Genomic DNA, 12,063 nt, shown 5'->3' with positions numbered 1-12,063 from the left:
TCTCTGTCTGTCTCTCTCTTTCTCTCTTTTAACCCTTCTTTCTTCAATCCTATGAAAGCACTCATGTTCTCCCAAGTCACCTCACAGTTATATGCCCAAATAACTTTTTAAATTCTTATTTTATATCCACAGCTTTTAACATGATCACATTGTCCTTCTTTACATTTTTGTCCCTTGACTTCTGTGACACCAAGCTCTTCTCCTTTTACTCCTCACATCATTCTTCCTCTGGCTCTTGGGCGCCTCTCTCCAGGGCTTCCCTGACATTGCTGAAGGCCCTCAGGAATCCTCCTGTAGGCCTTTCATCTCACTCTAAATAATTCCCCAATTGCTGTTATACATCCTGATGACTTAAACGATAAGCAGTCTGTTGATTATTCCCATATTCACAGATTCAGTCTAGACCTCTGTTCTGCCCTACAGATTCCTGTTCCAACCACTTAGTGGGCATCTCCAGTGGAGGTAATTCAGAGGTTTCAAACTGAACATGTCTCAAATGAGGACTCTCATTTGTTCATCATCCAGAGTTCCATACCTGAGTCTGCTGATGACAGCATCAGCCCCTCTTCCTAAGGACACTCTGTATTCACTTTACTGCCTTATTTTTCTCCTTCATACCTTTCACCATATGACATATTACATATTTTACTTATTTATTGTCTGAGTCTTAACACTAGAATTAGGCTCCATGAAGACATGGATTTTGTTTGTTTACTGCTATATCCCTGGGACCTAATACAGTATCTGTCCCATGGAAAGTTCTTAATAAATGTCTGTGGGATGAAAGGATCCACTCAGCCAAAAACCCAACAACTGCTTCTAAGGCTTCTCCCATCCCTTCCCTCCTGCCTCACATCCAGCTGACCTCCAAATTCACTCCATCCCATACTGATAATATCTTTGATATGCCCTCTCTCCTACTTTCTTACTGGCATTGCCTTAGTTCAGGGAGTAATATTCTTCCTAAATTACTCTTTCATCTGGTCTCTCTCTCTTTAGTCTTCCCTGCCGCCAATGTTTTCAGTGTTGCAGCCACATTAGTGTTTTTAATCTGATCACACTGTTCAGGCTTTGGAGTAAAATCTTCCAATGCCTCCCACTACCTTTTGATGAACACGTAACTAACTTATGGTGGCATCCATGGCCCTGAGCACAGTGATTCCTGCCTGCTTCATCACTATTATGTTTACCTCTTTTTGACTCTATTCTAAAGCGGTGGTGAATTCTTTCAAATTATTGAATATGACTTGTAACATTGAGACTTTCTATGCACTCACATCTTTTTATCACTGATTGGCAAATCTCTTCATCTACTTCCTCTGGAGCCCTCTCTGATGTCCTGGGCTGAAGTAGGTGTTTCTGTTCTATACATTCCTCTTTCTAGCACTGATTATACCATATACCATGTTCCTTTTTTTTTTTTCCCATTGAGACAGGGTCTTGCTTTGTCACCCAGGCTGGAGTGCAGTGGTATGATCATGACTCACTGCAGCCTCAACTTCCTGGGCTCAAGTGATCCTCCCAACTCAGCTTACTGAGTAGCTGAAACCACAGAAGTGCACCACCATGTTCAGCTACTGTGAAAACTTTTTTGGTAGAGACAAGGTCCTTCTATGTTGCACAGGCTGGTCTAAAACTCCTAAGCTCAAGTGATCTTCCTGCCTTGGCTTCTCAAAGTGCTGGGATTACAGGCATGAACCACCATGCCTAGCCCTGTATCATATTCTAATTGTGCCTTTGCTTGTCTATCTCCTCTACCATACTGTGAACTCCTTGGCAGAACTTGGTGGTTTGCATGATGTGAAACACCTTGTAAATGTTTGATTAATTAATCAATAGGCCTATTAATCAGGTGAGAATAAAAGGCATCTACCACAGGATCCTAGAAATCTCAATCAACCACAGCGAAAGAGTGTCTCTGGAGAAAAATGGTACAAAACTAGGTGATTCAATATCGAAAGATGTTCACAAAAGGACCTATGTTAAAGGCTGAGAAATAGGAGTGGCATGGGAGTAGATATGGTGGGAAGATAGCCAGATAGATGTGGGAAGTAGGAGGCTGGCTATAGTTATGGAATATGGTTGAGTTGGTAAGTAGAGAGAAATAAGAGTGATGCTATTGCTTCAGGTTGCCAACAAAAGGGTGTGAAATTCAGACTTTTAAGTCTGATGTTAACAGCAGTCATAATAAGCTTTAAGAAAGACAGGGAGAAAGCAATGGCCATAACCATACTTGCATGAACAGCGAGTCCATAAAGAAATAGAAGAGGTGCAATGTCAAATATACCCTTAGTGTATCTCTCAGTGTATCTGAATTACCATTAAATGTTGACTTTAAAAATTTAAATCAAGACTGAGTCTATTGGTTGGGGACGGTGGCTCACTCCAGTAATCTTAGCACTTTGGAGGCCAAGGCAAGTGGCTCACCTGAGCTCAGGAGTTCAAGACCAGCCTAGGCAACATGGTGAAATCTCATCTTCACCAAAAATACAAAAATTAGCTGGGCGTGGTGGTGCATGCCTGTAATCCCAGCTACTAGGGAGGCTGGGTCAGGAGAATCACTTGAGCCTGAGAGGCGGAGGTTGCAGTGAGCTGAGATCGTGCTGCTGTACTCCAGCCTGGGAGACAGAGAGAGACCCTGTCTTAAGAAAGAAAAAAAAGACTGAGTCTATAATAAACAAAAACAGAAAAGTAGAGTTATGTAAGATGGGCTGACACCTACTCACTAGACTCAAGACACTGCTACTCTCAAAATGCTTTGCTACCAAGTGAAAACCTGCCCATTCATGACTCAGCTGCAGAGCTCAGCATGGAGAGAGGGAGGGATGAGAAGATCGCAGCTTAGAAAGCAATGGTGCAGGTGCCCAGAGAGCTGCATTAAAGCTCCCTCCTTGTGCCAGAGCTCTGTGCACTGGGAAGTGACCAAAGCCCCTTCCCTGGTGTTTTGGACCTTACTCCAGCTATTTGATTATTTCTGTGTGTCAGTTGGTAAACACTCTTACTCATTTATTTTACCAAAATGAAGAAATGATATTGACTTTAAATCTCATACAATGTGCAATAAAACATATGATTTCATTTATATATATATATATATATATATAGGAATCTGGGATTCAAGTCATAGGATCATTTTGAAATCTATATTATCTAACTTCTGGTGGGACAAAGCAAAAATTTATTATTATATTACTTTCTACTGACATTATTCCCTTTTTAAAAAGTGATGCCTACTTATTTATTTATTTATTCAATTAAACATTACTAAAAAGTAAATGTCACCAGAATCAAATCATTACAGTAGAATTAAATGCAATTATAATCAAGTGTAATTAAGTACAAGCAATTAAGGATCTCATGTAATATGTAATTAAATCGGTAATAATAGAATCAAAAGATTATGTGTTCTTTAAAACAGCACACAAATTATTACAAAATAAGGCAAATGTAATTCTTACAATGTTTCTATAACTAGAATTAACTTACAGTTAGACATCTTATAATGGAAAGGTTTAAGGAATTTCAGGGATCAAGAAGAATAGTTTATCTTATACTCATGGAAAATTTTACTTTGATCACTAATTAGATTTGTGGTCTCGGAAAAGTCCAAGCCTCATTTTACTTATTTTTAAAATGGAAATAATGATGCTTTACTTGAAAAGTAGTCACGATGAGATATTGAATGTAACAAATACAGTAAGTACTTGAGAGTAGGCATTCTTATGAATTCTATTACTGTTAGTTCAGAAAAGAAAACTTTATATGTTTTTTCTCAAACTTGTTTAATCAATGAAGATCAAGCAATTGCAGGAAAAGTAGATATCATTCTCAGTGAAAATACTTACCTAAACTCTTTGCCTCATATTTGATCTTAAATCCTTGCCCTTCATTACTAGGATCAGAAATAAACTGAACAAACATTTGATTATCTGAGGTGAACAGAGTTGATGAAGCACGACTGCCACAAAAATGACCATTTCCTCCAGGGGATCCCAAGGGTGGAGAATAGATATCAGGACCATTTCTCAGCTGGAAAGACAAATTAAAATTTCATCAACTCCTTTACACTGCAAAAGGAGGAGTACGTAATTCTTATCCATGTATGTCCAGGAGAGAAAAATTATCATTTTGTTTTCTGAATGAAGTATACGGAAAACGTAATTAGAAAGGGTAGCAAGCAAGACCTACCACGAAGTAATCACCCTGGTGGCCAGAAGAATCTCCATTTGGAATCTGGAAAGGCTGTTCAAAATGAACAGCAATGGTCAGGCCACTTTGGACCAGGACGTCCCAAGAACAGTTGAGGTTGGATGAATAGGTCTCCAGATACTTGGGGGATGTGATGATCCCTTGTCTGCATGCAAATATCCACCACAGCCTTCCCACAAAGAAACAAAGGTAGGTTACTTGAATAGGATTGGCAACTGGATTTTTATGCTTTCTTAGTTTCCTTGGGGGGTTTTCAAAGTGTAGGCAATAAAAATGCTTGAAAATATAGCCAGAGCATAGGAAATGGTCAGTATAACAAGTATGTATTGAGCACGTGCTGTTGGCTACTCAGTTTGTGGTGGTTGTTGAGATATGGGATATAGAGGTAAGTAATCGAGACAAATTATCTGCTTTCATAAAGACATACAATAAACAAATACATAATATGTGAGATGGTGATAAATTCTATAAAGAAAAATGGATGGGAGGAGGGAGAAGGGTACCTTATTGTGAGAGTTAAGTTAGAAAAGCCACATCATTGGAGTAACATCTTAACAGAGACATTAATGAAATAAAGAATCAAGCCAGATGGTTATGGGGGAGAAAACATTCCAGTTCAGTTAGTGTAAAGGTATCATGTGTTAGAGGTACATGATGGAAGTCAGAATGGATGAGGCAGAATGAGAGATTCCAAAGGTAGCATGGCCAGGTCATGCAGGAAACTGAAAAGACTTATTCTGAGTAAGAAGAGGAAGACGAAGGGTTTTGGGCATCAGAATGGCATGATCTCACTTACGTTTGAAAATATCACTCTATGTGCAGTCCTTAGACTGTAAGGGTTGGAGGGCAGGGAAGGGCAGGAGCAGAGTGTCCAATAAGGAGGGGACTGCCTGAGGCCAAGGAGAGATGATAGGTGTGTGGGCTAGGCTGGTAGCAACAGAAATGGAGAGACATGGTTGGAATCTAGATACATTGTGAGGGTACAGCCAGAGTGATTTGTTGATGGTTAAGTGTGAGACAAACAGAAAAGTCAAAAATAACATAAAGATTTTTGACTTAAATAATGAGAAAAATGTACTTTCCATTTGCTAAGATTGTGAAGAGTGTAGAATTGGGGGGTGGTAGCGTGGAAAAGGGTGGGAATAAAGTGTTCAGCTTTCAAAGGTGAAATTTTTTTCTTATCTATTATCTATCTATCTAATTGGGGTACAAGTGGTTTTTGGTTACATGCATGAATTGCATACTGGTGAAGTCTGAGATTTTAGTGCAGTGGTTCCCTGACTAGTATACATTACACCCAATACGTAGTTTTTATCCCTCATACCCCACCCATCCTCCCCGCTTCTGAGTCTCCAAAGTCTATTATATCACAGGTTAAATTTGAAATATATTCTAGACTAGGAGTTGCCAAGTATGTGTATATATATATGTCAAGTATGTATATATACATACGCATACATGTATGTCTGTATAATGAATTGCAATACATATTAATATATACATGAGAATGAGAGGGCAGGAGATGAAGGAAGAGAATGAAAGGAGCAGGCATTAATTCTCCAGTTGTCAGGGACTAGAAGCTTATCAGCAAGGAAGGGTAGACAGCTCACACAGCTAGTTAAATTGTAGCGAAAATGTATCTTAGGTCTAATTCCAAAGCCCATGCTCTTAAGCCACTATGCAGCCTGCCTCCCTTGAGCATGAGGAACACAATTTATCTTCAGTTGCTCCCTACTTTATAAAAGGTATATAAAAGCATGCAGGAAATATTAGATTAATTTTTAATGTTAGGTTGAGAATCTACTTTAAAATTATGTTTTTCAGTTAAAAACATGGGAGTCTTTCACTCCTCCATGGACTACTTTATTATCTTTCATTTAGTTTGGATTTAAGGCTATTACTGGACTTCACATGTCAAGTTTGAAAAGTCTCAATCATACTGCGCAAGATGGCATCCCATATATGGTGCCTGTTTTTCACTCATCAAGTTCATATTTCAAGAGTAACAAACTCTTCCTGCCAACCCTCAAATGGATGACTTTAACCAAGTGATTTATAAGGATCAATGATGATGTTTTGCTCCTTCGATGAGTTATGGATGTGGGCTGTACTCTAGTTCCAGCTCTCAGCTAGGCTGAAAAAATGCTTTAAAGCTCTCTCTCATGCATTCCCTGCACACACCTCCTTTGCAGTGAAGATGCCCCACCCAGAGACCTGAAGCAGGACACTTTTGTACGACTTGGCTACAGTGCTTTGGATCAGGACTCAGCATTGACATAAGGGGAGCCAGCCATCCAGAGCCTGGGCAGAGATCCATGTCCTCTGACTTGCCTTGTGTCCTGGTGCCCAAATATATTAGGAAGAGAGAAAGAGAGAGGAAAAGAGACGAGATGGGATAACATGGGATTAAAAAAATATTTAAACTCACTACTCTTGTGAAAGGATGCATTGAAGCCTGCCCTGGTTACACTGCAGTCCGAGGTGAAGCGGATGAACATGTACTCTCCAGTAGACCGAATGGGCCCAGGAATCTCTCTCCCAGAGAACTGCTAGCTGCTGGGCCAAGTCATTGTCTCCTACATTGAAAGAAAGGCAACAACGTGAAAACACAGTCTTGAGAACCTACTCTACAATCGTTTGCTGCTTAGACAAAGCAGCTCACACATTTTTCTCAGAACATCAGGATTCATAGGAGATAAGGGGATTCTCAAAAAGAAGGACCCCTCAGGGGCGATATCATTCTGGCTCCAGCTTGCAATGGTGCTTCCTGCCCTTCTCCTTACCCCCACCCCACCTCCTTTTTTTTTTTTTTTTTTTTTTTTTTTTGAGATGAAGTCTTCTTCTGTTGCCCAGGCTGGAGTGCAAGGGCACAATCTCGGCTTAATGCAACCTCTGCCTCCCGGGTTCAAGCGATTCTCCTGCCTCAGCCTCCTGAGTAGCTGGTTTTATAGGGGCACACCACCACTTTTGGCTAATAATTGTACTTTTAGGAGAGGCGGGGGTGTTACCATGTTGGCCAGGCTGGTCTCCAACTCCTCATCTCAAGTGATCCGCCCTCCTCAGCCTCCCAAAATGCTGGGTTCTTTACCCTTTTTGATAAAGACTTCTTCAACAGTTTCCACTGTCGTTCTAAAAAGTGGCTGCCAGTTCTCCCTGTCACTAAAACTTGAAATCAGAGTATATGGGATTGGGAAGTGATGGAGATGCAGTGATGATATGTGTGTTGATTAGAGACTCTGACCTCAGTTATTCTGATTGCTGAAGGTCAAGTAGGTAAACAAAAAAAAAGTTGGTTTTTTGACCTCAGATACTACACGAATGTTACAATATCATTCACCAAAAGGTATGCAATTTTATATGCCCTTTCTTCAGCGCTGGTGGGTTTTTTTAAACAAAACTTCATTTGTGTTTGTTCATTGCCTTTGTTTGTTTTGGCATAAAAACAACCACACACTTGCGTGGAGGGTGAGAGAAGAGTTCCAGCAAGTGTGCCCCACCCCCATAGAGACACAAAGGACAGCAGGGGCACCTCATGTCTCCTTTCATCTTGATTATTTTGGATATAAGCTTTGATCAAAGCCCCTGTGCCAGCTGAAACCAAAATGGACAAAGGGGATTATAGCAGACTTGGATTCCTTGGCTGGGAAAATATGTTGTTTTTCTTTTTCTTTTGTCCTAAGGCAGAGAATTAATAAATTTCAAGTTTATAAAAAACAAAAATAGAATATGAAACAAGAGCAAATATGCCCTTTTATACAACCAGCAACATGGATTCTTCATGGCACTGACCACGACTTGAAACTCACTCATTATTAACTACTTTAGAAAATAAGTTATTTTCTATTCTTGTGATTACAAATGTAACGGCAGAGTTAAAAATACAAAATGCTCGAAATGGCATTCTTTGGAGGGTTTCTGATCTCTGGAAACTTTTGCGTTCTTTACAGTTCAAAAGTGTACCTCTTAAACTTCCTTTGCATTTATAGTAAGTGCACTTCATCATGCTATTTTGCTATACATTTCACCCAATATTATTTTTTGTTGACTTATTCTCTGATTACCTGTACTACAAAATTTTGAAGTTTATTATATGTCATTAGTTCACGTGTATATTTTATCACTGGATGAAACTGAGTTGAATCTACTGATTTTTATTTCTTTTCTAAAATTGACTCCAGATCATCTGGTGAAACGATCCTTATCTCAAAATAACTGCTTGTTGATTAGCCTACTCATTAGTGAGAAGATAACCCAAAAATCACAGATGGTTTGTTACATGCCCCATCCCCAACCCCTTCAGTCTTCATACTGAGTACTGGGGTATTTCTGGAGCCTTCAAAAACCTCAACATATAGATTGCATAAAGATTGAGCCTAATCTTTAAAGAGGAGGGCAAGTCAAAGAACGGTAAAGGCTAGCACTAGAAGGCAACTTGGGAATTCTTTCTCTATTCCAATCTCCTCATTTTACAGATATAGAAACTGAGGCCCCAAGATTATTCAAGACTGACATTTATTGAGCAATTACTATATACTATACCCCTTTAAGTGCTTCACACGTACTATCTGATTTTATCTTCACAGTGACACTATTAGGTAGGCATTTATTTTTATCTCCATTTTGTATATGAGGAACTGAATCTTAACAGGAGATACAAGTCACTTTGCTGTATGCAAAGGCATAGAGCATAGAAGTTAACAGTGATGTTAACCTTTGCAGATTAACCTCAGATGCCCCCAAACCATGCTATTAAATGATTTATCTAAGGTCATGAAGAAAGTATGCTTAAGATCTGGAACTAGATTAAAGGATAACTGATTTTTTAATACAATTTCTTTTCTATTTAAAAGTTTTTCTAGGACCAGTGTAGTATCACAGAATCCAGTTTGGAGGAATCTTTGGTTGCAGAATTGGTAGGTATGTGGTCTGGAAGAAACTGATTCATTCAAACCATGGCAACTCTATGAAATGAATAAGGAGGTGGGACGGTGACTCAGTTCTCCCAAGAATGCTGCATGACTCTCTCTGGGGTAGCCCAGGAAGGTTCACAGCCTCCATACAGCCAAAGGCCTGCGATGACGGGCCAATTGCATGAGCAGGAATAGCACATAAGTACCTTTGTCTGTGGCCAGTTGGCTTTAGATATTTGCTTCAGAATGTGACATGCTTCTGCTACTCAGAAGCAAAAGGCTGGCTGGGCAAAGAACAAATAATTGAAGTGGGATTTAAAATTTAGTCATAAAAATATATTAACAATGTGTAAATAACTATAATACCCACCAATTGACTAGGCACTCAATAACTATTTCTTGAATAAATAATTAAACAAATGAGGAAGGAAGGAACCTTATTGAGCATCTACTCACATCGCCAGTGCATAAAAAGGAATCCATATGGACAGGTCGCACAACCAATTTAAAATATTTGTGTTGTTTTGGCATGCACCTTAGTTTCTTTTGCTCTTTCAAGCCACTCTGTGCCTGAGCAAGGACATTGATTAAACCTCTCTCAGAAATTTCCATCTAAGTAAACTGAAATCTGAACTATTCCAAATTCATCATCTACAAAATGCTTGTACTTTTGCTAAAAGATTGCATTTATTACTTTCCTTAATCCTCAGAAAAAGCCTGTGAGGGAGGTATTTGTCTATCTCACAGATAGAACAGGTTTGGAGCCACTTAGTGACCTGTGCAAAGTCATACAGGAAAACAGGACTGCTCCCCAGGCTCCCGGCTTCCAAGAGAAGTTAGTGATGGAGCAAAAACAACTCAGTGGAATGTGATTTTAAAAGAATAACCACAATTTACTTCATTGATGCAGTTACCTACTGAAGATTTTTTAAAAATATTTTTTAAAGCTTCTAGTAGGTTCTGAACACTAGAATTATGTGTGCAAGGACACACATCCTTTCCATTACATGAAAAGTTTTAAATTTCAATATGCACAGGAAGGCTTAGATGGGAAGAGAGCGTTCTGGTGCTTTGATGCTTCTCTGTGCAACGTGCTGATAGCCGATTGCTGATGGGAAGATAGGGGAGAGTCATGCTTTGACATCTCACGATGTGTGTATGATTGACTTGACTCTCTACTTAGTGTCTTGCCTCTACAGAAGGGACATAAAGCACCTCCGCCATTCGATTTTTTCTCACTCAGCAAGTGTCCAGGGATCGGGGATAAGGGAGACAAGATCTTGCACACTAACAACCTGTGGGGCAAAGGCAAACATGTTTCTTTTTGCTGAGAATGTGCACATCTAACAAATGACGCTGTAGATCTGGGGGCCACACTGAGAAATACTGATGTGGAGGATGTGGCCTTTCTGCTCTCCTCCTTCATTCCAGTCCATGCAAATTGTGAAGCCCAATTTTATATAAGGCATACATCAGCAATATTTATGTCTCTAACTTTATGTCACATAGCAACACCATGCCTGTGTACAGAGGAAAGAATACAACAATATCACCCCTTAATTCTACCTGTTCGACCCAGATTCAGGGGACAATGAGAAATGAATATATTACTATTTTATATTCTTCTTACTATTATTTTAGAGACAGGGTCTCATTCTGCTGCCCAGGCTAGTCTTGAACTCCTGGACTCAAGTGATCCTTCTGCCTCGACCTGCCAAAGTGCTGGGATTACGGTGTGAGCCACTATGTCCAGTCACATTACAAGTGTTTTTTTCACTTGGATCTTAAAGCCAGAAATATAAAATATCAATATTTATCTCAGAGGCACCTCAATAGGAGAGGTGAACAATGTTGACATTCAGACTATTCTTTCCTTCTTAGGCCTCTAAAAAAGCCTTTTTTTCCTTATAGAAATGTGCTATTCCTGACATTTTGCAACAGGTAATTTAATACTTTCCTATGTCCTTCAGGAGTTGTAGCCAATTCTGGTACTGATACCTTCCTTGACCATAATATCTGTGTAATTCCAAACCAAACAGATGGAGGCAGTACGCAAGTATGATGATAATGGACTAGAACTAAATACGTGTCAGGGTGGAAACTCAGCATTCTTTATAATGTTCTCACCGTCTCGTATCACAAGGCTATCATAGGCACACGTTCGGTGAGATTCAATGTCCAGGGAAAGGATGTTGAGTTCCACAGTAGAGTCGGGAGCCTGGATGAGCCACGTACAGTCCATTCTATTACTGTAACTGTCAGGCCAGCCCGGGGAGAAGAGAAACACGGGTGCATCTCCTGTCCTCAGGAAGCCACCACAAGCACCTGTAGAATAGAAAGCAACATCTTTGACACAGCCCTAATGGAAAAGATGCTAGCACTTTTTCACCTGAAAGTGACAGCCCTCTACTGAAAAGAAGCAACCAGTTGAAACCATTTCTCGGAGAAATCAATGAATATCGTATTTAACCCACTGATTCAGAGAGCCGCAATTTCTGTAATTGATCTTGGTTGTAAAAAAAAAAATGCATTGTGTTCTCCATTTTCACCATAATTTTGCTATATAACCCATTTAACACTGAGTGCTGACTATTCAGGCATCAATAAAGACAGGTAGAGGACCCCCTGTATTACTGAGGTAGAACTGTATTCATTCCCGTGTTTCTCATGTTTCGTTATCATTTTTGCATAGCTACTTATGTAATTTATATCTAGGCAACTTTGAGGTGACAGATTAGGGCCTTCTCAGGGTCTGTTTTTGGGCATGTGTACAGCTGGGCTTATGTGTGTGGCCTTCTAGATTTCCAGGAACATGTCAGAGCTTTTCAAAGCCCCAGTGGACATCTCCTTCCCCATTTTTTCCTTTCAAGTTTCCTGGTCAGTTTCTCATTAGCTGTAACTGGTGTCACTGCCTCACACAGTTGTGATGTGAAACAGCTGTTGC

At 39.8% G+C, this 12,063-nt stretch overlaps 1 protein-coding gene across 1 annotated transcript in view; it reads right to left on the bottom strand.

Moving 5' to 3' along the window:
- Positions 1–12,063, bottom strand: part of CUBN (cubilin) — a 308,229-nt gene that overhangs the window by 94,425 nt on the left and 201,741 nt on the right. Inside the window, 6 exon segments of the mRNA XM_031652472.1 lie at positions 3,846–4,029; positions 4,189–4,352; positions 4,355–4,378; positions 6,641–6,750; positions 6,752–6,785; positions 11,247–11,444. Coding sequence (XP_031508332.1) covers positions 3,846–4,029; positions 4,189–4,352; positions 4,355–4,378; positions 6,641–6,750; positions 6,752–6,785; positions 11,247–11,444 — 714 coding nt within the window.

The sequence above is a fragment of the Papio anubis genome, chromosome 11, assembly GCF_008728515.1.
Source record: "Papio anubis isolate 15944 chromosome 11, Panubis1.0, whole genome shotgun sequence".
Lineage (NCBI taxonomy): Eukaryota > Metazoa > Chordata > Mammalia > Primates > Cercopithecidae > Papio > Papio anubis.
This window is presented reverse-complemented; position numbering and strand designations above follow the sequence as displayed.